This window comes from Otolemur garnettii, unplaced genomic scaffold (genome assembly GCF_000181295.1).
Source record: "Otolemur garnettii isolate 467f Iridium unplaced genomic scaffold, OtoGar3 scaffold00002, whole genome shotgun sequence".
NCBI lineage: Eukaryota > Metazoa > Chordata > Mammalia > Primates > Galagidae > Otolemur > Otolemur garnettii.
In genome coordinates this window covers 22109383-22133548 of record NW_003852397.1, presented here as the reverse complement: position 1 = coordinate 22133548, position 24166 = coordinate 22109383, and the positions used below count along the sequence as shown (strand labels likewise).

General features: G+C 41.6%; 2 protein-coding genes across 2 annotated transcripts in view; both read left to right on the top strand.

Moving 5' to 3' along the window:
• The window catches only part of SOGA3 (SOGA family member 3), a 45029-nt gene extending 25577 nt beyond the window's left edge, over window positions 1–19452 (top strand). Inside the window, exons 5-7 of the mRNA XM_012805143.2 lie at window positions 10572–10643; window positions 16586–17761; window positions 19322–19452. Of these exons, the coding sequence (XP_012660597.1) occupies window positions 10572–10643; window positions 16586–17761; window positions 19322–19432 (1359 nt within the window). The 3' untranslated portion in view covers window positions 19433–19452. The remainder of the gene's footprint in view (window positions 1–10571; window positions 10644–16585; window positions 17762–19321) is intronic.
• KIAA0408 (KIAA0408 ortholog) overlaps window positions 18308–24166 on the top strand; it is a 33771-nt gene continuing 27912 nt past the window's right edge. The window contains exon 1 of the mRNA XM_012805147.2: window positions 18308–19634. The gene's annotated coding sequence lies outside the window, so the exon portion shown is untranslated. The remainder of the gene's footprint in view (window positions 19635–24166) is intronic.

Sequence of the window (24166 nt, the reverse complement as noted above, 5' to 3'; positions counted from 1 at the left end):
GTACTGAAGAATTAATTTTTAAAAAAATTTTTTTTTATTAAATCATAAATGCGTACATTAATGCAATCATGGGGTACAATGTGCTGGTTTTACATACGATTTGGAATATTTTCATCAAACTGGTTAACATAGCCTTCACGGCATTTTCTTAGTTATTGTGCTTAGACATTTATATTTTACACCTAGTAAATTTCACATGTACCCTTGTAAGATGCACCGTAGGTGTGGTCCCACCAACTACTCTCCCTCCACTCATCCTTCCCCCTCCCCTCCCTCTCCCTTTTCCCCTTCTTCTTGAGCTATAGCTTTCATAAGAAAGCTATAAATTGGTTTCATAGTAGGCCTGAGTACATTGGATACTTCTTCCATTCTTGAGATACTTTTGTTTGGTTGTTTTTTGTTGTTGTTGTTGAGACAGTCTCACTATGTCGCCCTGGGTAGAGTCCCGTGCCATCACTTAAGCTTAAGCGATTCTCTTGCCTCAGCCTCCCAGTAGCTAGGACTACAGGTGCCTGCTATAATTGTTGCAGTTGTCATTGTTGTTTAGCTGGCCCGGGGCCGGGTTCAAACCCACCAGCCTCGGTGCATGTGGCTGGTGCTATAACCACTGTGCTATGGGCACCAAGCCAAGAATTAACTTTATTTTTTTGCAGTTTTTGGCCGGGCCGGGTTCAAACCCACCACCTCTGGTATATGGGGCTGGTGCCTTACTCCTTGAGCCACAAGCACTGCCCCAAGAATTAACTTTTTTTTTTTTTTTTTGAGACAGAGCCTCAAGCTATCCCCCTGGGTAGAGTGCCATGGCATCATGCTCACAGCAACCTCCAACTCCTGGGCTCAAGCGAGTCTCCTGCCTCAGCCTCCCAAGTAGCTGGGACTACAGGCACCCGCCACAACACCTGGCCATTTTTTGGTTGCAGCCATCATTGTTGTTTGGCGGGCCGGGCTGGAGATTTGAACCCTCCACCTTAGGTGTATGTGGCTGGCACCTTAGCCGCTTAAGCCACAGGCGCCAAGCCTAACTTTTAAAAAAAAAAGAAGAAGACTGTATACAACTCTGTGCCATCCTAGGGCCATTCAAAGCCATTTGGCCCTGAGGCAATAACTCTAGATCCCGACACAGAAAAAGATTAAAAAGTTTTCTCGTTCAATAGCATGTTTTACAAAGTTTGCGCATTAATATTCCTTAACAACAAAGAATTTGTCTAATTCTATAGTCAGCCTGACCACTGCTTTGACACCAAGGGGAAAGGATGGAGAAACTAAGGAAAGGGAAATTCAATGGGTTTGTTTATTAAAAAAAAATCTTAAAGCACATAACCCCAGCTGTTTCAATTTAGCGTTAGATCAAAGTTTTTAGAGCACAAAAATTATTTTTACAGCTTTTAAAAGTTTCTTTCATCTAGGCATTCACTGGAGAGAAAAAATAAGTTTGGCAGCCTCAAAACTTAGACAATAGGAATGGGGTCATAATTCAGATGATAGGAATGGGGCCTAGGCTTCTAGGATGGAGGGAGGACATAGTGGGTGGCAAAAAAAGATGGAGTTATTGGTCGCAGGTCCAAGTCTGCACCTCCATGGCATGCTCAGATGTATACCACAGACACTTCCTCACCTCTGCCGTGTACCTCTGTGACCATCCCCGGGGGGGGATCATCATCTCCAAGAATGAGAAGTCCACAACTTTTATTTATTTATTTGTTATTACCTTCTGGGAACAAATCCAGATTTAAATTGTCGAGCTATTTCCTTCTCCATAACTGCCAACATTGTTTCCTGAAATAGGTAAATTAATGATAACTTTGGTTTTTTACCCTTTCTCTGTTTTATTTGTTTGTAAGTTCTGGCTTCCTTAACTATCAGAAGTTTGGAAAATCTTATCTTTAGATGGCAATTGAGAATTTTCTGGGCATATGGCGCAGCTTACTTTGTATTTGTCTTTATATTTCAACTCTGTAAATTTACATAAGTAAGAAGTTCTATAAAAATTAAAGTTAAGGGCGGCGCCTGTGGCTCAAAGGGGTAGGGCGCTGGCCCCATAAGCTGAGGTGGCAGGTTTAAACCCAGCCCTGGCCAAAAACTGCCCAAAAAAAGTTAAAGTTAATTTTCTTCCCTTGGGAAAACTACAGAAACAGAAGGACAAATAAAATTTGCTAAAACTACGGGTAGACGTGACAGATAAAAATTAGAAACATGGATCAGGGACAGCATGTTAACATGGCTATATCACTTCTTCCTGAAAGTAAGGAATACAAGCTAAGTTCACACAGAAGAAATGCTTCAAAAATGCGCTGATTCAGAGCCAGTATTGAGCATGAATGTTAGGATAAAATGTATTCGCTTTTAACTCATGGCAGGCCTCTAGTGTTCATTGAACACCTGTTTTTATTAAAAGAAGTGTCTACAATTTGGAACTGAAAGGTGAGCTTTTCAAATAATTTATTTAAAGCTCAGTTTCATTAAAAAATCTGTTCTGGAATCAAAATATTGACAAAGGCAGGGGAAAAATAAAAGCAAGGAAAAGGCATTGAGCCTTATTTTCCCTGGGTCTGAGAACCCTCTCACTCTTTCTCCTGGCCTTTTACGCTGATTTTTTTTTTAAATTTTGATTTTCTGGGATTCGAATAAGGAATATTTTTCATAACTATGGCCTGAGTTCATGAGGCTAATGTCTTTTTCAGTCCCAGTGGTGAAAAATGTTTGGTAAATGAATTAGTGGGCTATTGTATAGCAAGGCATTCCAAAAATTAGTAGCTCAAAACAACATCTACTTAGTTCATAATTCTGTATCTGTCACTTGGGTTATTGCCTTCTTAACTACATGAATTTTTGCATGACTTTGTGGTTAGCTGACAATCAGCTGGGGGCTCTGCTTCCTCCAGCTGACTGGCTGTTGGCTGGCAATAGGAGCAGTGGAGTCACTCTTTTCATCAAGCAGGCTAACTCCATCTTAAAACCAGGGGGCAACAGGTTTCCAAAAGACAGTAGGAAGTGTGCTAGATCTCTCAAGGGTAGACTCAGAACTAGCATGCCATCTCTATCACCACATTTTATTCGTCAAAGCTAGTCACAAGGCCAGCTAAGTATGAAAAAGTACAGAAGTAGACTTTGCTTACTTACAGAGCAGGTTACAAATGGACATGCCTACTGGAGGGAAAACACAGCTAGTTTCATAAAGAGTTTACCAAGGAAAGCCTTAAGTCTTAAGTCTAGTGTATAAGACACTAGTTAGATGTCCTTATGCCCGTAATTTCCAGATGAGTTTTTGGAAACCCTTGGTGAATTGTATTACATGGAAAACAACTTAGTTCACGTGAGAATTATGACATATTCCCAAATGCAGAGAAAGTGAAAGAATCAGAAAAGCCATTGACTTGACTTCCGCACAAGCACTCCTCCCGTGAGTTAAAGGCAAAAAGAAGGCCATTTAGAAAGCAGCTTAGATAAGAGTCCTTGTGACTTGGGCTTCAGGGCAGGACGGTAGGAGCAGAGGCTTCAGGTACTTGGAGGATGAATAACCACAGAAGAATTATGGGAGAGGCTGGGCACAGTGGCTCACACCTGTAATCCTAGTCCTCTGGGAGGCCTGGGTGGGTGGATCATTTGAGCTCAGGAATTCAAGACCAGCCTGAGCCAGAGTGAGACCTGTCTCTAAAAACAGCCAGGCATTGTGATGAGTGCCTGTAAGTCCCAGCTGCTCGGGAGGCTGAGGCAAGGGGATTGCTTGAGCCCAAGAGTTTGAGGTTGCTGTGAGTTTTGACACCAAGGAACTCCACCAAGGGTGACAAAGAGAAACTCTGCCTCAAAAAAAAAAAAAAAGAATTATGGGAGGGGAGCTGATGAGTAGAAGCCACAACGGCAAATAAACCATAAGAATGTGAGAAGCAGATATCCCTCACAAAATGACTTGGAGAACCAGAATCTTAATTTATGACACTAATAAAAATGGATTAGTAGAAATTAGGCAAAGCATTAAAACAGAATGAAGGTACAGTCACCTTCAGTATCTGTGAGGTGCCAGGGGGATCGGTTCCAAGACCCACATGGATACCCAAATCCATGGTCACTCAGTACTCTCATTTAAAATGCTGTGGTATTTGCCTATAACTTACGCCTATCCTCTCATTCACAGGCACCCCTTGAACAGACCACTGTAACTTTTCCCGTGTCAGCAATAGGCTGTTTTACTTTCTTATCATTTGTGTGTCTACTGGAGTAGTGCCTTTAGTATCCTTCAAGAACTTTTCCTTTGCATTTTAACTTGGCCGTTTGGTGCAAGAGCCATCTCCCTTTCCACCCATCTCAGTTCTGAGATGCCTTCCTCACTAAGTGTAAATCATTTCCAGCTTTTGATCTAGCTTTTGGATTTCTACAGTAACAGACTTGTTACTCTTCCTTTCTTTTGAACACTTAGAGGCCATCATAGGGGTTATTAATTATTGTGTCTCAGAGAACAGGGAGGCCTGAGGAGAAGGTGTAGGGGAATGGCAGGGGGAGCAGTCTGAACACACACACACACACACACACACAATTTATTGATTAAATCACTGTCATATATGAGTGTGGTTTATGGTGCCCCCAAACAATTGCAGTAGTAACATCAATGATCCATCAATGATCCATTACTGCAGTAGTAATCTGCAGTGATCACAGATTACTGGAACAGATATAATAATAATCACAAAAAAATTTAAAATAATGTGAGAGTTACTAAAATGTGACATAGGGCCAGAAAGCAAACACATGCTGTTGACATGGCACCGACAGGCCCACTCAGTGCAGGGGTGTCAATTTGTAAACCATGCAGCGTCTGTGAAGAGCAAAGATGCAAAGCACAGAATCAGGTAGTGTACTCGTACTTTGAATCTTTTCTCGATTGCTTATACAGTCTAAATGCTATGTCAATAGTGTCACACTGCATTTTTATTTGCATTGGCCTTTATTGTTACATTGTTATTTTTATTGCTTGTTTTCCCAAATATTTTCAATGCACAGTTGGTTGATTCTGCAGGTGTGGGATTCACAGAGACAGAGGCCAGCTGTAGGTGATAGGTCCCATTTTAAAAACTCTTCAACGCCTACAGTTTTTGCTCTTTAGTCTCTTCGTTGAAAAGGTTGAGACATTTCGATTTTTCCAGATTTAAAGGGCACTTTTTGTGTGGACCTTTTAAAATGGACTCTTATTTATGTGTATATTTTAACCACCTGTCAGCTTTTAGTAATGCTTCCAAAACAAAACTACGTAAGAAATAAGACGGAAGTATAGCTGCTTCCTCATTCTGCTGATACTGGCTGAGTGACTGCTTTGGGCCAGGTGTGTTTCTGAGAGCAGGGGCTATGCTGTCACAGAACCCAAACTGAGAGCCTGCTGCTCCCCGGGCTCCCATTGCAGAATGAGAAGACAGACGTGGAACATCAAGGACACCAGTCAGATGGTGAAAGGAGCTTGGAGAAAAACAAAAGCAGGGTTAGGAAGACGAGGAGTGTGTGGAAGGAGAGAATGGGGGAAGTACTGGTTATTTTATATGAAACGGAAGGTCTCTCTGATTAGGGACCCTGAAGAAACTGTGGGACAGGTCACGAGAGATTACAGGGCAGAGGTCACAGGCAGAGGAAACCACAGCCCAGAGTCCTCAAATCAGGCTCCTGCTTGGCATGTTTGAATGACTCAGGAATGTCTGTGACACAAAAGCAAAGAAAGTGGGGAGGAGTGTGGTTGGAGCGCCTGTATGGGATGAGAGGCGAGGGACTGCGTACAGCAGGGAGGTGGTTCACAGTTCCCTACACAGTGTACTCACCCTAGGAGCTTTGCAGAAATTCCTAGGCCCAACTCCAAAATCTGTCTTAATGCGTCTGGGTTGAAGCCTAGTAAAGTCTTTATAAAACGTTACCAGAGTAAATCTAGTGTGAAGCCAAGGTCTGGGATGCCCTAGTAACATGTGGCTCTGGCTGTGAGCAAATAGAAAACTGCTGGAGGACTTTGCAGGGAAGAACGACCCAGCCTGATCAGTCTGGTGTCTGCCTCTTCTTCACCCACATTCTCCTCTGGCCCCCCCAAATCATGCCTTAGTTAAAGCTTGGGATCCTGCCTCATCCTTGTGGGGAGAGAGTGGAGAATGAAGTCCCAAGCACCTCACCTGTCCTGCTTCTGCCCATCTCTTTGCTGAAGTGTCTAGGATATAGACACCTAGGAACAAGCGCCCCCCTGTTTCCTTCCAAGAGAGGTTGGAATTAGCTTCGGCCTCTTTCAGTTCCCTCTGGCTTTCAGTCAGCCATACCCAGGCCTCCTTTCCAATGTTGGCTTGAGGCCACAGGCACTTAGAGATTGACCGTGACAACCAGTAAGTGTGTGTGTGTCACTTCTGCTGGTTAGATGTTGAAAATCCAAAATCCGTTGAACGTGTGTAGTTTGTGTAAACTAGCACCACAGACCCACGCAGTCACGCTCTGTAACCACGGAGAAGGACACGCTCAGAAAGAATGTATGTTCTAAATGGCACTTTTTTTTTCCTTTGGGGTAACAGTATAATTAAGTTGTTCGGAGTGAGAACTCTGAAACTGGGTAACTTGCATCCTGATGCTAACACTTTCTAGCTGACTAGTTTATTTTTGTGTGCTTCAGATAATGGTGTCAAACTCCTAAGGCAGATTAAATGAATAAAAACATTTAAAGTGCTTAGGAAAATGCATGGCGCATATTTAGTCCTCAATAAATCCTCAGTTGTAATACATCTATAATTTCCTTTCGATTTAGTCACCATACAAATGGATCTCTCTTTAACTTTATCAACAACATAGGGGACATTTATATACATTTTGGTAGCATTTTAATCATGTTATTCTCTGTTATGTAATTTGAAGTAATCAAAAATTTGGTCCCTATTCCAAAGTGGACCAAATTTCAATTGAAAACGGCAATCTCAAAAACATTTTTAGAACACAAACAATCCATTTTATATCACTGCTGTGCAAACAGAATTATTGGCAAAGCTTTCTGATTCCAGGCCTTCGCATGATAAAAAAGAACAGCAGTTTCTTTGGGACAGGCGGAGTCTGGGAATGCAAAGAATTAAGAAGTAAACAAGAAATGTTTCCAACATATTTGTCTAGGGAACCGTCTAAGGTGGGGGTGGTTGACGAGGAGGAAGGTGACACCCGTTTATCCTCACAGGAGAGGGGCCGTTTGGACTTAGATTATTTCTCTGACTTTCTCTAACCATCTGAATCTGTCATCTTTCATAATTGTCAGAAAATTTATAAAAACTTACTGGGCTATGAAAAGATGATTAAATAGTTATTGAAAATTTAAATGTGATATTTGAAGGTACTCATAGGCCTAGAGGCACCTTCAAAGCAATGTACCTTTATTCCAGGGGAAACTTTTTTTTTTTTAGATCTTTACTTGAGTTTAATACCGCCGCTTGAATGATATTTAATAAAAGGAAAATAGAAAATTCCTCTTAGGAAAGAATGTCCTAGTTTCATCCTTTCTCCTATATTAATTTATAGGTCTCATTTTGACATTGCCCACAGGATAACGTCTAAATTTCTCAGCTCCACAAACTGACCTCAATATTTTCAGGGTCATCTTCCACTGAATCTCTACAAAGACCCTACCTCCTTCATTTCTTTTCAGCTGTCCATGCACCTTACAGGCACACTCATTCCTCCGTATCTTTACTCCTAAAACTGTTGCTCAGCTTCGTTTCTGATGAAATTTTGCACATCTTTCAGACATCAGTTCACTCGGATACTTTTCTCCGATTTCCCATGTGGGATCAGCTTCTTCCTTTCCTCTCTTAGTCCTTTGTTCTTTATTTATTGCCCCTCATCAATTCTGTCTTCTGTTTCAGCTAATTGCATCTTTCTTATCATAAACAGTTAGCTCTTTGAGGAAAAAGTAAAACATTTCTTAGTCATAAGTGTTTAGTATCCAGAACCACATGTATACCAGAACCTCAACAAATATCTGTGGAATGAATGAAATATAAATAACATTTTTCAGAATTAGAAGACAATGTTTGCCTATCACTTTCTTACCTCATGGCGATTTGTCCTGCACCTTCCTGCCTGTTGCTTGTCTTCCATGATAGTCTCATTATGACACTCCTTGCTTAAAGTCCTTTCATGATCCTAAATGAGTTTACAACGATAATTTGACCTGAGTGAGATAAAATTCAAATTTTATTGGATGTTCTTTAAGATCTGATTTATGCTTTGAGAAAATCTCACATCACTCTTTTCCTCACACTCCGTTATACCCCAGCTGAAATTCTTTGTGACCCAGAAATGGTTTTTCTACTTGGAGTCCTCTTTGCTTCCCTTCCCCTTCTCTCCACCTGTCACTGGCTGCCATTCATCACTGGATTCCAGGTAAGATATTTCATTCTGGAAATTATCCCTAGATTCCCGAACCATCTCTAGCTCCAGACTTTCTTGTTGGTGATCTTCTAGATGACAGTTGCAGATCAGAGAGACATAGGTCACTATTTGCTTGTGCCACTTACCAAGCAGTAACTGTAGACCATTACAAATTCTAATATGCATCAGAACAACCTAGAGAGCAAATTAACTCATAGATCGCTGGGCCACATCCTCAGAGTTTCTGATCCAGTGGGTCTGGGATGGTTCTCAAGAATTTGCTTTCCATAACAACTTTCTAGGCATTTCGAACATCTAGATGACGCTGTTTTGGGGAGCACACTTTGAGAACCAATGCGTTGGATAATTTACCTCCATAAGCTTTAGATTCAGCATCTGTAAAAGGCTAAAAGGGATGTTTAAAAAACTAGTGAAGATAATGTGAGTGAAATGTTTGATGTGAATTAGTGATCGATCCGGGCAAGTTAATATTATTTTTACATTATCATCATTTTCATCACAGTGTGTTGAATTGCAGACTGAATAGACTTTGCCAAACAAATAATAGCTCCATAAATAGCAGAGATCACACTGCTCTTCTAATTGTGCATTACCATATGAAATGCATTGGTAGTTACTAAATCAACATATAATGGAGTGAATTCAAATAAAAGCATTCAATCACCATTTAGTAAAACAGACTGAGCGCTTCCTGTAGGTACTGCCTACCTGGGAAGTCTCAGGTTTTCTGTGCTGCTTGCTGTATCTTGGTGTTCTTGGGACTGTTTTTGTTGATCAGGTTCTAAGTCACTTTTAGTTACAGTGAGTCAGTCCCCACAGGTTTTGCTTCTAAGAAAATTATATGAGCAATATATACAGCTTCCTTCTGTAAAGCTGTATATATTGCTCATATAGTTTTAGAAGCAAACTTAGAAATGAATAACTACGTGGACTATTTTTTTTTAACACGGACTATTCATTTGTCTCTGTAGATTCAAGTTCATATGAATCAAACCATTGCAACAGGGTGTCCCCTGCTCTCTGTGCGTGAACATACGCCTTCATCTCCCAGTGGATACAGGCTAGAGAGTAATGTGAAGAATTTAACTTGTAGTTCTTTGCAAACTCCTGAATCTTCCTCTTTCGAAAAACCTTTCCTGCTTCTACTGTCTGTCTATACCCCCGTCCTTCACTTTGACTTCAGAGCCTCTGATTTCATATTAACTCCTTGGTTCAGCAAATATTTTGTCACCAGCTGCCATGTGGCAAGCATTATTACTGTCAGGGCGGTGATGCCAACTAAAACAGCTTCTGCTTCACAGAATCCAGATCATGACATTTACAAAATTATATATTGTAATTCTTTATTTTCCTGTCTCTTACGCTAAATGTGAACCTTCTGAGGGTAGGTGCAATATCTAAAAGAACTTTGGGTCTCAGGCTCAGTATCTTATATATGGTAGATTTGTACATGTGGGGAATTATTATTTACATAGAAAGACCCTTCCTGTTATATCCATGAGAAACGCAACTGAGTATCGAGAATCATAATCTGCTGGTCCATGAAACATTGTGGCACTAAATATGCATTCTTCCACTTACAAAGTATTGTTTGTTTGAATTTTAATTTGGGTGACCAATAAAATGGGGGAGACTTTACAGAGATCCAGATTTCTAGCTTCTCTTGAAAAGTCCCCGAATTCCACATTCCTGTACTTTGCCCATGAGAGAATCCGCTTCCAGTCCACCTGCTCCCTGAGCTGGAGCACCTCCTTTTTTATCACCGCAACCCTACCACGCCCTGTTGTGTTACTGGAAATAATAACTTAGTCCCCCTTCTTTAGTGATGGGGGAGGCTCCCAAGCATTTGCCTTCATTTCAACTCTATAGTCCATTGGGTCATCGATCTAAATTTTGTCTGAGCTGTTTTCCTGCGTATTCACGGTCTTTCACGTGTATCTCAAACTAATCAGATAATTTCCTGCTACATTCTATTGGAATATGTGTCCTGGTCCACAGTAAAAATAGATCTAAACCTTTCTGATTGTTTTCCCTCTTTATGATTTTTAAACTAACTCTTTTTTTTTTTTTTTTTTTGGTCTTGGTTCCATCATAGGAGATTAGCACACTTAAAAACAAAATAGAATTCACATTTTACCTTAATTAAACTTATAGTTTATTAAGCCAACTGTATTCCTTCTTTGTTTCAGTTATCCTTAAAAAGAAGAGGAAGCAAAGATTTGCCGAAATCCGAAAAAAAGCCTCAACAGACCCCCACAGAGGTACGTAGAAATAAAATTTCAAGTACCTCAAATGTATATAATAAGCTACATGTAAAGACATAATTTTTTTAATTTTCGATTTTAATCGTTATGGGTACATAATGGTTATACATATTTATGGGGTACATGTGATATTTTGATACAAGCTAATTGGGGTACTCAAGCATTCGTCATTTCTTTGAGCTGAGAACATTCCAATTCCACTCTTTTAGTTATTGTGAAACAGTACTTTATTATTAACTCTAGTCACCCTACTGTGCACCATAATGGTCAAATAGACAAAGTAAATTACGCACATCAATTATGTAGCTGTAGATACAGGTAGTGTAAAGAATTCAGCGATAAAGCCAGCATTGATATCCCCGTTACACTTACTTTTACACTGTAAGCATACAGCAGCATGTCATTAGTGCTTTATGTTCTGCCGTATTTAAGAACTGTACCCATGATGTTAATCTCGTTCTTTCATAATAAGGTCAAAAGAATGGCTGTTCCTATAGGATCAGGGGAAGGTAAAGAAAGGAATGTTGTAGGAAGGGATGGCGGAAGGGAGAGAGAGGCTCATGATGTCTTCAGAGAGCCCTAGAACGAAGAAATTCTCTGTGCCAGTGATAAGAGAAGCAAAAGAAAGGGAACAAAGCAATAAACATAAAGACAAGATGTACTTAACACGTGCTTTTATTAACTACCTTAGAAAGAGCCACAGTAAAGAATAGCTCTGCTTTCGGGGTGACCAGAAGGTGCTGATGGTTGTAAGGAAGGAGATGTTAAAATAACGAGGAAATATTTGAGATAGAAGTGACATTGACACATAGCTAGACACTGACTTTTAAACATGTAAGTTGGAATCTATTTAACTACATGCATATTAATACCCGGGTTTACTTTCAGATGCACTTAAAAAATGTACTTTTAAAAATTATTACAAGGTGTTTTCTCATTACATTAAAGTGATACTTCAATATTCAAAATTTGACAAGTTTATTTCAGTCATTTTTTGGAAGCCTAGCATATTCAGTGTGTATTGGTTTCCTTTTCCGCTATCCCCTCACTCTCTTCTTGGTTAATTTTCCTCCTGGCACTTGTACAAGAACAGTTGTGAGCCTCAGGATTTCAAGAGTCCCAGAGAGTCTTATGTCAAGATCATAGCACCTTATTTTGCACCTTTCTCCCTGTTTCCTTAATAAGTCCAAATGTGCTGTGTCACTACAGCTTTTTCATTCTCTGCTTTCGCTTTGTCAGCTCTCTCTAAATATGAGGCTGTGGTTCATTTCGTGCTGCCATGAGTTTTCTTTCCATCCTTGTTTAGGGGGTAGATGCGATAAGCTCCAGGTTCTAAAATCTTAAGTTGGCTTTATTTAACAGTTTATTGAAGAAAAAACAAACCATATTTGTTCTATTCTTATACTTCCTATGTTAAAGTTTACTTTTTCATTAATATTCACTAATCCAGGAATTCTCAAATTCTCAGCTGTGTGTTCCTGGCCTGGTGGACTTCCCCTCCACGTGCATGTGCTCAAGGGGACCTTTTTGCAAAAGACATCTACAGCTTTCATTAGTGTCTCAGGGGGCTGGCCTTATGAAAGTCAAGATGTCTTATAGTCCACTAGCTTTTGTTTCATGAGCACGAACTCCCTGGGATGTTTACAAGTATACCATTGGGCATTTGAACTCCCCACTATCATTTCTAATGCATTTATTTTCACAGATTACGACCTGTCACTTTTCAAACACCCACCCCAGGAGATTGATCAAGGCTGTCCCCGGTAGGATATCTCAATTATAAAATGGTCCATTTTCATGAAGTTACAATAATTCTGTTGCTCAGTCAAGGCTGAGGACACTGATCCACATGTATTTATTACTGCGAGCATCACCTTCTGCTGATTCCTGTTTAGGTGTTCACCTTAGCCAGGGCATATTGTAGACAGCACCCATCTTACTCAGCTTTGCATTGTCTGTATCTCGTGTCCAGCACCCTGCACGTGTATAATATAGGCATGCAGTCCCCAGGTTCCAACAAGATCAGTTCTGTAGGTTTGTTCTTAAGTTAAATTTGTATTTAAATTGAAAGAGGTACATTTACCTAGTACCTGGAATAGCCTCCATTCATAAATGCCAGTCATACATCAGTCAGATATTTGTAACTCAGGGATTTACCATAATACCTTCTGTTCATAAGTTTACTTTGTATGTAAATCAGATGTTTGTAACTTAGGGACTGCCTGTACATGTCCCCCTTTTCTTGCTTGAACCACACGACATTGCCAACATGCTATTGATTTTGATCTACAGAAATGGCAATTTCATATAGTCCAAACTTCTATGTCCGTATAGCTTTGTATTTCATTTTGTTAATTTGCTTCAGCTTCTTTGATCTATTCCTTGCATGTTCCTCCAGCAGCAGTGACTTCATTTACTGGGAAACGGTATTGCATCACGATTCCGAACTGTAGCTCCAGGGCTGGGTTGTCTAAGTTGAAATCTCTGGCCTATACCAGCTGTTACGACCTTTGACAAGTTACTTATTCCTTTTGTGCCACTATTTCCTCATTTATAAAACAGGAGTCATAATAGAGAGTTGTTGTATGGATTAAATGGGTTAATATATGTAAATGCGATTTCGCTTCTGGTAGTGGCTCTTTAAGTCAAAGGCAGGCTTAGCTTACTTTTTTACTGACCCTTCATTATCTTATATTCCCTTCCTCATAATCATCTGTACCTTCTTATGAGTGAGTGAGCAAATCTTTAACATGCACAAAAATAAGAAATAACTGGCTTCATACCTCAGAGCATTTTAATCTTTCTTTCTGGCCATTTACTGTGGAAAATACAAGCAAACATTTACTGCTTTGTCACTGTGGACCAGCCATTTCCCATACAGTCTTCTATTTTTTTTAAACAATTCTATATAGCAGTGGTTCTCCACCTTCCTAATGCCACAATGTATTTCCATTGTTAAAAACGGGTTGAAACCCACAGGTTGAGAACTGCTGACATACAGTATTTCTATGCCCAGTTCCAAATTCAGCTTGCAATAAATTAGGTTGTAACACGGGGACACGGGGTATATTGGCAGATTGGGTTCTTAAGCTCTTTGCATTGCAGAAATTAGCAGGCTTTGCTAAAGAAGATTTCTTTGTAAATGAAGAAAATGATTATTGTGCCCATCATTCTCTTGATGTAACTCCTTCCCTCATGATGCATAATGACTTTATTACATGCAGAATATGTCTGAGAGTTAAAATAATTGTTATGTTTTTATTTCTTCAGGCAAGAGAGCTCACATACACACAAATCAAATATTCTTCTCTCTTTCTTAGCTTAGCATAGCCCAATGAAGTGTTACTCTGCTCCAATCTGTAGCTGGTGTCACACCCACTGCTGTTTTGGTTAGAATCAAACTGCAGCATATGCATGTGTGTATATGTGTGTGTGTGTGTGTGTGTATGCATATATATATATTTTTTGGGGGGGGGCTACTAGCAAATAAAGGCCTGGCCTTGCAGTCAAGGACTTCCACCACCCATGTAGCCCTACCTAGCTCACCAGTCTGATCTACTCTTACTTTTTAATACAACCTAGCTTATTTGTAAAAACATATTTGATATTTTGGGTCACTTTTCAATTCCAACATTGTTTCTAATCACCAGCCTACATGATCTTAGACTTCCCCTCCCAGACCTCTGATCATTTCTTATCCATCTCCCTTTCTTTTCTTCTCCTCTCTGGTTGCCTCTGTGACCACTGCAAGAACTTCAGCTTCTTCAGCTTCTTCACTTCCACAACTTCAGCCCCTCTGTGCATCTCAGTTGCATGTCCTCACCTGTGGACCTGAGTTCTCCAGGTGCCAGGCTGTGATCTTTGTAACCTTGAGCCTGAGATTACAGATGCTTGCTGATAGATATTTCCACTCTGTACCCTTTTGCTGACGCACCTCGAAGAGAGCATGTTACAAAACTTAAGCCCATGTGATTCCCACAGCATCTGTTCTTTGTTCCTTCTCCATCCCTGTTCTTGGCAGTACAATCCAGGGAGATACTTAAACTCTAAAATCTAGGGTTATCTTTGATGCCTCTGATGATAAAATCTTAATACTAGAAAACATTTTTTTTTCTTTGTGGCCATGGTGTTTTATTAGGTCAAAAAAGGTCAAGAGATCTGCTGGCCATGGCAGTGAATGTGTTAAACACTGTGCTATGCCCTTGGCCTCATCCTCACTGAGTTAGTGGGAGGGTCTCCACACACAGCCTCCTGCAGGGTGGCTTCCCCCTACCCTTGTGAAACGGATTCTCCCATCAAAGCTCTCTGTGACTCAGCCTCTCATTCTCATCCCTCTGTTGCTGCTGAGGCTCTCTCCTCACTTCTGGCTGTGCTTCTCAGATAAGCCAGCACATCTGGTTTCTTTGGTTTTACTGCCTTGCCTTATTTTTCTTCTTTCATGCTTCTTTTCTAGAAGCAACATGTGCAGTGGAAAGAATATGAGTTTTGGAATCAGCCTGAGTACAGACTGTGCTCTGTCATTAGTAACTTGTAGTCTGCTGTATGAACAAACCTCTCTTACTGGTAAAGGGGAGGTCTTGTAGGGCTGATGTGAGTATTTAATATGCAAGTGATATTCAGCCTGTGCACACCCAGCAGCTCTCAACCCCCTGTATTCCCATCAGTGGGTGGGAGGACAGGGGACCTGTGCCCTGTTCTCCATCTTTTCCATTTCAGAGGCTCTGGGCCTTATTTACTGAGCATCTCCCACAGAAGTTCATCATTCTCCTCACCATCCTCACCAAAGGTTGCTCCTCCTTTACCAGAATGCATCTCAGACACAGGTGATTCCAAGTACTGTGTAAGGCAGGCATATTTATTCCCATTTAAAAAATGAGGAAAGCAAAGTTCATAGACGTTACATGATTGGCCCCAAAGTGCATACTTAAAAGAAAATTTGGGGAACTTGTCTTTGTGAGATATGTCCTGGGACTCAAAAACATGCTTCTAAAACAGCTCTCAGGGAAAGAATGGATTTCCACTTCTCATTTCTTACTTTTCCATTTAGTTGGTAGTTAGGCTTTGAATGTTGTGATTAGAATGTGTAAGCGGAACTTTTACAGATAGATCCTACTCCAGTATCCTTTCACCAGCAAGATCCATCTCTATCCATGTCAGACTGGTGAGAGTACATCCTACTTTAAAAGTGAGCTCTATGGGATACCTAACAGTTTCTCCATGGACGGGCTGGTCCATAAAGGCCTTTAAAAGAATTCTCCTGTGAATGAATGTGGAGGGCATCATGATCATGAGTCTGAGCCTTAGTTTCAGGCAGACCTGAATTCAGATTTCACCTTAGTCCTCTGCCACTTGTTAGCTGGGTAACCTTAAGTCACTGAACATCTTTAAACTAGGAATTTAATACTTAAGACCAAGAGGAGTGCATCATGGCAGAGCTCAACAATTTGCTTACTTAAAACTTAAGTTTACTGTGAAAATTAAATTAGGTCATCTATGTAAAGAACTTTACAGCATCTGGCTTGGAGGAAATGTTCATTAAATGGCAGTGAGTGCATATCAACCACGTTTTCTCCAGTGAATAGGGTTTGCCTTTATTACAGTAATAGCCAAATAAACAAAAAGAGCTCTGTTGAAATGGCCAGCAATGGTTGTGTGCTGTTACAACACATAATCTCTGAACAGTGACAAACACAGTTTTTCTCTCTCTGTATTCCTTTTCCTTCTTTTTTCCCAGGATGTAATATTGTCCTATCCTAATCTCTAATTTGCCAAAGAATTGAAGTGATTTGAAGGAAGCACACAGCATCTGTTCTCTCCGTGTGTCAATAAATCTTGATTGCAGAAAAACAAAATCCTTTCACAGGTGTCCCTGTTTGACGGGTGTCTTGATTTGCTTAAAAATGATCTCCTGTCCTTTTCTTTCTTTTCCCCACAATGAGGAGGACAATGAAGATCTGAAATGCCAGCTGCAGTTTGTTAAGGAAGAAGCTGCTTTGATGAGGAAGAAACTGGCCAAGATTGATAAAGAAAAGGACAGATTCGAACACGAGCTCCAGAAATACAGGTCCTTCTATGGGGATCTGGACAGTCCTTTGCCCAAGGGAGAAGCTGGGGGACCTCCCAGCACCAGGGAGGCCGAGCTCAAGCTCCGGCTGAGGCTGGTGGAGGAAGAAGCCAACATCCTGGGCAGGAAAATCGTGGAACTTGAGGTGGAGAACAGGGGCCTGAAGGCCGAGCTGGACGACCTGAGGGGCGATGACTTCAATGGCTCGGCCAACCCCCTCATGAGGGAGCAGAGCGAATCCCTGTCGGAGCTGCGGCAGCATCTGCAGCTGGTGGAAGACGAGACCGAGCTGCTGCGCAGGAACGTGGCCGACCTGGAGGAGCAGAACAAGCGCATCACGGCGGAGCTCAACAAGTACAAGTACAAGTCGGGCGGCCACGAGAGCGCGCGGCACCACGACAACGCCAAGACCGAGGCCCTGCAGGAGGAGCTGAAGGCGGCGCGCCTGCAGATCAACGAGCTCAGCGGCAAGGTCATGCAGCTGCAGTACGAGAACCGCGTGCTCATGTCCAACATGCAGCGCTACGACCTGGCCTCGCACCTGGGCATCCGCGGCAGCCCCCGCGACAGCGACGCCGAGAGCGACGCGGGCAAGAAGGAGAGCGACGACGACTCGCGGCCGCCGCACCGCAAGCGCGAAGGGCCCATCGGTGGCGAGAGCGACTCGGAGGAGGTGCGCAACATCCGCTGCCTGACGCCCACCCGCTCCTTCTACCCGGCGCCCGGGCCCTGGCCCAAGAGCTTCTCCGACCGGCAGCAGATGAAGGACATCCGCTCGGAGGCCGAGCGCCTGGGCAAGACCATCGACCGGCTCATCGCCGACACGAGCACCATCATCACCGAGGCGCGCATCTACGTGGCCAACGGGGACCTGTTCGGACTCATGGACGAGGAGGACGACGGCAGCCGCATCCGCGAGCACGAGCTGCTCTACCGCATCAACGCGCAGATGAAGGCCTTCCGCAAGGAGCTGCAGACCTTCATCGACCGCCTGGAGGTGCCCAAGTCGGCCGACGAGCGCGGCGCCGAGGAGCCCATATCCGTGAGTCAGGTACAGTTCTGCCTACTGCGAGCCCGGGCGCGGCCGGCCTGGCCGCGGAGCTGCCGTCCCCGGAGGGGCGTCTCCGCGCCCAGACGGCCGCGCCCCGCTTCAGGGCCTCCCTGCCCGGAGTCGGCCGCGGGGGAAGCCCCGGCCGGCTGCCTGGTCCTTCGCGCTGCCCTTCTCCAGGCCTGAGGTTTCTGTACCCCAATCTCTAAGTCACCATTTCCCCTCTGAAATTTAGCACTGTCACCCTCGGTTTTGGGGTAAAGGTTGAAGGATTTTTAAGATTCATTATTATCATGGAAGGTCAACATTTTTCAAAATGACTCTGCCAACACATCATACTGCAAGCAGGTCCTTCCAGTAGTTGAGTGTTAAGATTTTAAAACATTTCTTGAGGCGGACACAGTGGCTTATGCCTGTGGTCCCAGCTATCTGGGAGATTGAGACAGGAGGCTTGAGCCCTGGAGCTCTAGACCAGCCAGGGCAACATAGTGAGGCCTTGTCTTTAATATAAATTTAAAAAGAAAATAATAATAATAAAAATAGAAAAGGAAAGGAAATCCAGGCAAAAGCTCTGGCAGGCCTGGCTTTTAAAAAAATATAAATATAACAACGAAGCAGGCAATAATGCTGGATACCTGTAAATATATGATGGAAAACAGCAGTCAAGGGCATGATTTTTCAAGAGCCCTATCAAAGAGAACCAATGAAAGCCTCCCCTTTATGGTTCAGCTAAAGTAACATGATGGTTATTTCCAGAGACAATCACTGTCAGTTCTGTGGTGGAGAATCTCAGGACTGGGAAAGGAGTGTTGTACTTGAAGGCAACACTCATTCAGAGAAATAGTAATAACTATTCCAGAACAGGGAAAACCAGTATTTTTCCTCCATCCTGATTTGTAGAGGCACACCGGATGAATTGGACTGAGCTGCTTTGGCCAGGTACGGTGGCCACTTACAGACCAATGCATTTTGTCAGAGTTAACCACGTGAAAGATAATTTATGAAACAAAACAGGCAGTGCTGTTCCCGCTGGCAAGCCTGGTGTCCTGTATCCATGGGAGAACTCACGGAAGTACCAAAGCATGCATGGCTTTTAAGACACGCAATGCATTTATATTTAAAAATCGGTTTATACACAGAAGCATGATATTAGATTAACTATCTATGAGTTCAACTAAGAAAACTGCAGCCCTGTTGCTTAATTTATCTTGCATGTTGCTGTGCTTTGCTATGAAAAAATAATAATTTGGGGGATAAAACTTGGTGGATTTCGATATGTTAAGGGTTACCTTTTTCTATCTATTATATCAGGGAATTGGCTTTTAGTTTCCTTGTTGCAGATTTTTGAATACTATGAGCATGTAGTTTTTAAATGATTTACCCTCAGGGGAAATCAGAGTGAGAAAGAGCATTGTGCCTTAACCAGCTTTCAGATTTTATAAATACAGGCTTAAGGTGGGGGGCAGGTGGTCTGATGAATCCTTAGATCAGTTGATATAAATTTAAGTTTTAAAAATTATTATTAATTAACGCTTCTCTTTGTTTTTGCATTTACCTTCCCAGATGTTCCAGCCTATCATTTTGCTTATTCTCATTCTCGTATTATTTTCATCACTTTCTTACACAACCATATTTAAACTTGTTTTCCTTTTCACATTATTTTTTGTACTGTAAAACTTTCATCATTCACCATTCATTATAGTATTTTCAGTTTGTTTTATTTTCTTCATCCTTCAAGACCAGAAGTAAAAGAAGTATAATTTCTGTAGTAACCAATGCTGTAAAAACACTGAAGACTGCTTATTTCTTTAAAAAGACAAAACTCATCTTACCACTACCAAATTCAATAAGAAGCCCAAGCATTAAAATATTTCAGGTAAGGAAGTAAGTACCTTTTGTTACAAATCGTAATTTTTGCTTCCTCCTTTTACATCTTGATTTGATAAATCAAATATTTATCTCTTCTTGATAAATAATTGGCAGATTGAGCTCCCCCCAAAATTAACTAAAACATTCATAATTATGTCTTAGTAGTTGACAATTATGGTAATTCAAAAGCTAATATTCACAGGTTGGTCACATTTATAGAAATTATATAGATTTATAAAGTTTCTTTGTTAGGTTGCTTCAGACTAACCAGATAATTTTGACATCCAATAAATAACTGTGAACAATATGATGAATGAATGAAATGTGACCTTCATGGAATATAGTAATGTATTGTAAGGCCGGTCTGTTCTCTTTACAGAGATATACTTGGAAGCATGAGAGTAGATTAGGTCTTAAAAAATGAATATCTCCTACTGTATTTTATCAGCTTCCCACCAAACCAGCCACTTCAGCTTTTTCTTAGAGCCATATTGCGAATTAAGCTTGTTGCCGGGAGTCCTGTCATCTTTTAACAGGTTGCCTGCAGAACAGGAAATATACTATAAAAATGGTATGTGAATTGTTTAGGGTAGGGGAAAAAAATAGTCATTCTCTAGATTTGATTAAATCACAATCCCAGTCCAGTAGCACAGTCCCAATGGGAAGTGCTCTCGAAATATAAACTTACTTTAGTTTATAAATATGAGCATCCCCCTTACTCTTCATATCTAACATGGCTGGGAGAGATTCCGGGTACCCCAAAGCCCTATTCTGTCTTAGTAGTTTACCCCATGAAGAGCTGGAATGCACCAGTGCCACTCAAGGTTCGGAAATCTCAGCACTGTCAAAGTCATATACTTGTAAATACTCACTGGTTGGTTGGTGGATATAAAAATCTTCGGTAAAGAGAAATATCTTGTATCTTGGCAAAAAAGTAATGTGTGAAAAAACTTTTCTCTAGCACAAAAGTTGGTACTGGTAACAGCCTTTTGAATCCCAGGAATTTCACTTGCAACAGACCACAATTTATTTATAGCCTTATCCTGCCCACACTTTCATTTCCTTTCAAGTATTAGTTAAAAAAAACAAAAAACCTAACAACTTCACAGTTGTCCGAAAGTTCAATTAAAGATTACTGCTCTTACTCTCTATAGACTTTTTCTTGGTTGTTGTTCGTTTTTCTGCTTGTTTTTGGTTAAGGGAGGGAAGTCCTAGAGGAGTGGTAGTTAACCAACAGTTGCAACCTGCTGACAAGTACTTCTGTGTTTCCATTTTGGAGGTTCAAAGGGCTAGGTAGAACTTCTTTACAAAAATGAATGCAGTAAGATAAATCCCATGAGTAATCATTATGATTCAAGTTTACTTTTAAAAAAATTTTATCTCAGGGGGCAGCAACCACGTTAAAAACCAAAATCTGTCTTTTAGATCCAGGTCACCACCTCAAAGAACTGAAAGTCAATATTTGATGGCTGTATGGAAATGTCTGGAAGTATTGCAGGTTGTCACAGGGCCTGGGAAACTCTCTGGCATTAGAGGGAAGGACTCAGAGTCTCAAGCTCCCTGTGATTCCATGTCACACATAATTGTTTCGCCCAAATTGCTGATACCGTCTTTGTGGAGAAACGTGGTGTGTGATGCAGTCGATACCCCAGAAGCATCTTGCCTCTTTGCCACTCTGTGTGGCTTCAGAATTATGGCTTTCTTTGTCATGACAGGAATCAAGAACTAAATATCTAGATCAGTGGTTCTCAACCCTAGCTGCACATCAGAATTTCTGGGCTGTTTTTGGTGGGGACCCTACCCCATACTAATTGAAACTAAATGTATGGATAGGTATTTATAGTTCTTTAAACTTTGCAGAACCACTGCTTTTAGATATTTGGATTATCTGAACTCTTATATTCTACATAGCTGCAGCAGAGGTTACAATAAACTGTGTGATACTAGGACATAGGATCATCAGCTGTCTGGGTTTAAGTTGACCTTAAAGATCCAGTGACTCAGTGGATGTCTGAATCCTGGCTAGACACTTCTACTCAGAACAAAGCTGTTCTGTTTCTACCCTGGCTGGGGGTGTCAGAATACTCTCCTTGCATTAATACAGGTTCTCAAAAGCAACAAAATCATTGACAAGTGGGAATAAAGAGTACCAAGATGAAGCGTGTATGAGTGCAAGGTCACACACACACCTAGAGATTCAGGCATGTGTGCACACTGAATTCAAACCTCAAGATGACCCAACAATGCCATGCATGCTATTACGGTAAAATGCATTCTTAGATGGAAGGACACCAGAAATGTATGCAGGGGTGGCACAAATACCTGAGTGATAACTTGTGACCTGAATAAGGAAAGAAAGGCCTCAGGGCTAACCAAAATACCAGCCTCATCTTTAGATCTCTTTTTAGGAAGTATGGTCCTTCTGGCAACAGGGTGGAAGAATTTCATGAGAATCATGAACCCTGTCCAGGTCCTCCCCCTATAAGCGACCTCTGTAAGATACTGGGGAAGAGAAAGTAGCCTGAAATGGGGCTGCCTTGACTGCTGCTCTCAGGTTCTGTGGGATTTGGGATCAGCCTACAGCTCCTCTGAAGTTAGACAACTTTACCATATAGTTGAATTCCCGGGAGACTCTTTCCAACTCTTCCCTACCTACTGTGTGGACAGCATCCCTGCTGAGCCCATGGGCACAGACACTCCTCCGTCACATTAGGCTGCAGAATGAGGAATGCATTCAGACGTGCCTGTATCTCCAGGGACATGCTGGGGGCCAGGGGGTTAAAGGTGATCTCAGCAAACTACCAGTAGGCATGAAGTGACTTTTTCCCTTGCTATAACTTCAGGCTGTTCTGTGGACATCCAGCATCTCTGTGTCTTTTTCATACATCACAGGACATAGACTAGGAAAGAGCCGTTAACAAAGATGGTGCCCAAGACTGTGAGAGAAAGTTCCCAGAATCTGCATCCCCTCCCCTTTAATCTGCATGATTTATGTTGTATTAAACTAGTTTTGAAAGAGGAATACACATGCTTCTTTGTTCACCAAGAGAGCAAAGTCCCCCAATTAGTGAGATGAGATCTTCTTTTGTTTGCACCTTTGAAGCTGTGTTATTTAAATATCACACTGAAACTAAACTCAAAAAATGAAGCTTACTGTAGAAAATACCCTTGCATGCACATTCTTGGCCTTAGGAACAAGTGTCGTTGTTAATTTGGCCTAGATGTAAGAAAAAAGGAATTCAGTTGGCTATTTTTAAGCATAACTGACTAAACTCATTTAAAAAAAAAACCTCAGTGCTGAGCTTGGAATGTGTATTGGCCTGCATTCCCCAATCTTCACTTCAATTTCTGTGGTAGAATAGGATATAATTATCTAATCAGCTGCCAGCAAAGTTTGGAATGTGAATTTGGTAGCTCAGCCTTAACTCCAAATATTTGGACAGTGTTTACAGCTACATTCTCACAGAACCACAGCCCAATTCATCTGGTAGAGGCATGCTTTGGGTCAGATGCCCTAATGAATGATAGATAGAAATGAAAGTGGGTAGTATCAGGAAGCAAAAAATTTGGGGACTATTTATTAAACTACTGGAACTTGGTGCAATATGTATGAAGACATAGTTGCTTAAACCCTACTTATATAAACAAAATTATGAAGGACTTTTTTTTTTTTTTTTTTTTGGAGACAGAGTCTCATTTTGTTGCCATTGGTAGAGTGCCATGGTGTCATACCTCACAGCAACCCTCACATTCTTGGGCTAAAGCAATTCTCTTGCTTCAGCCTCCCAAGTGGCTGGAACTCAGGTGCCTACTACAACATCCAGCTATTTTTTTTACAGATGGGGTCTGTTCTTGCTCAGGCTGGTCTTGAACTCCTGAGCTTAGTCAATCCACCTGGCTTGGCCTCCTATATTGCTAGGATTACAGATGTGAGCCATCCTGAGCAATATGAATACTGTCTCCTAGACCTGTGTTGTCTACTAGAACAGCCGCTTGCCACACATAGCCACTGAGCCTTCAAAGGTGACAAGTTCCAATTGAGATGTATTGTACATGTATATGAAAAAAGAATGTGAAATCTCAATTTAAAAATATTAGGACTGAGGTTCGGCGCCTGTGGCTCAAGCGGCTAAGGCACCAGACACATATACCTAAGCTGGCAGGTTTGAATCCAGCCCAGGCCCACCAAACAACGATGGCTACAACCAAAAATTAGCCAGACATTGTGGCAAGCACCTATAGTCCCAGCTACTTGGGAGGCGGAGGTGGGAGAATCACTTGAGACCAGGAGTTGGAGGCTGCTCTGATGCCATAGCACTCTACCTAGGGCGACAGCGTGAGGCTCTGTCTCCAAAAAAAAAAAAAAAAAAAAAATTAGGACTGGTGTGGTGGCTCAACCCTGTAATCCTAGCACTCTGGTGAGCCAAAGCGGAAAGATCACTTGAGCGCAAGAGTTCCAGAGCAGCCTGAGCCAAGAGTGAGACCCCATCTCTATTAAAAAAAAAAAACTGGCTTGGCACCTATGGCTCAAGTGGCTAG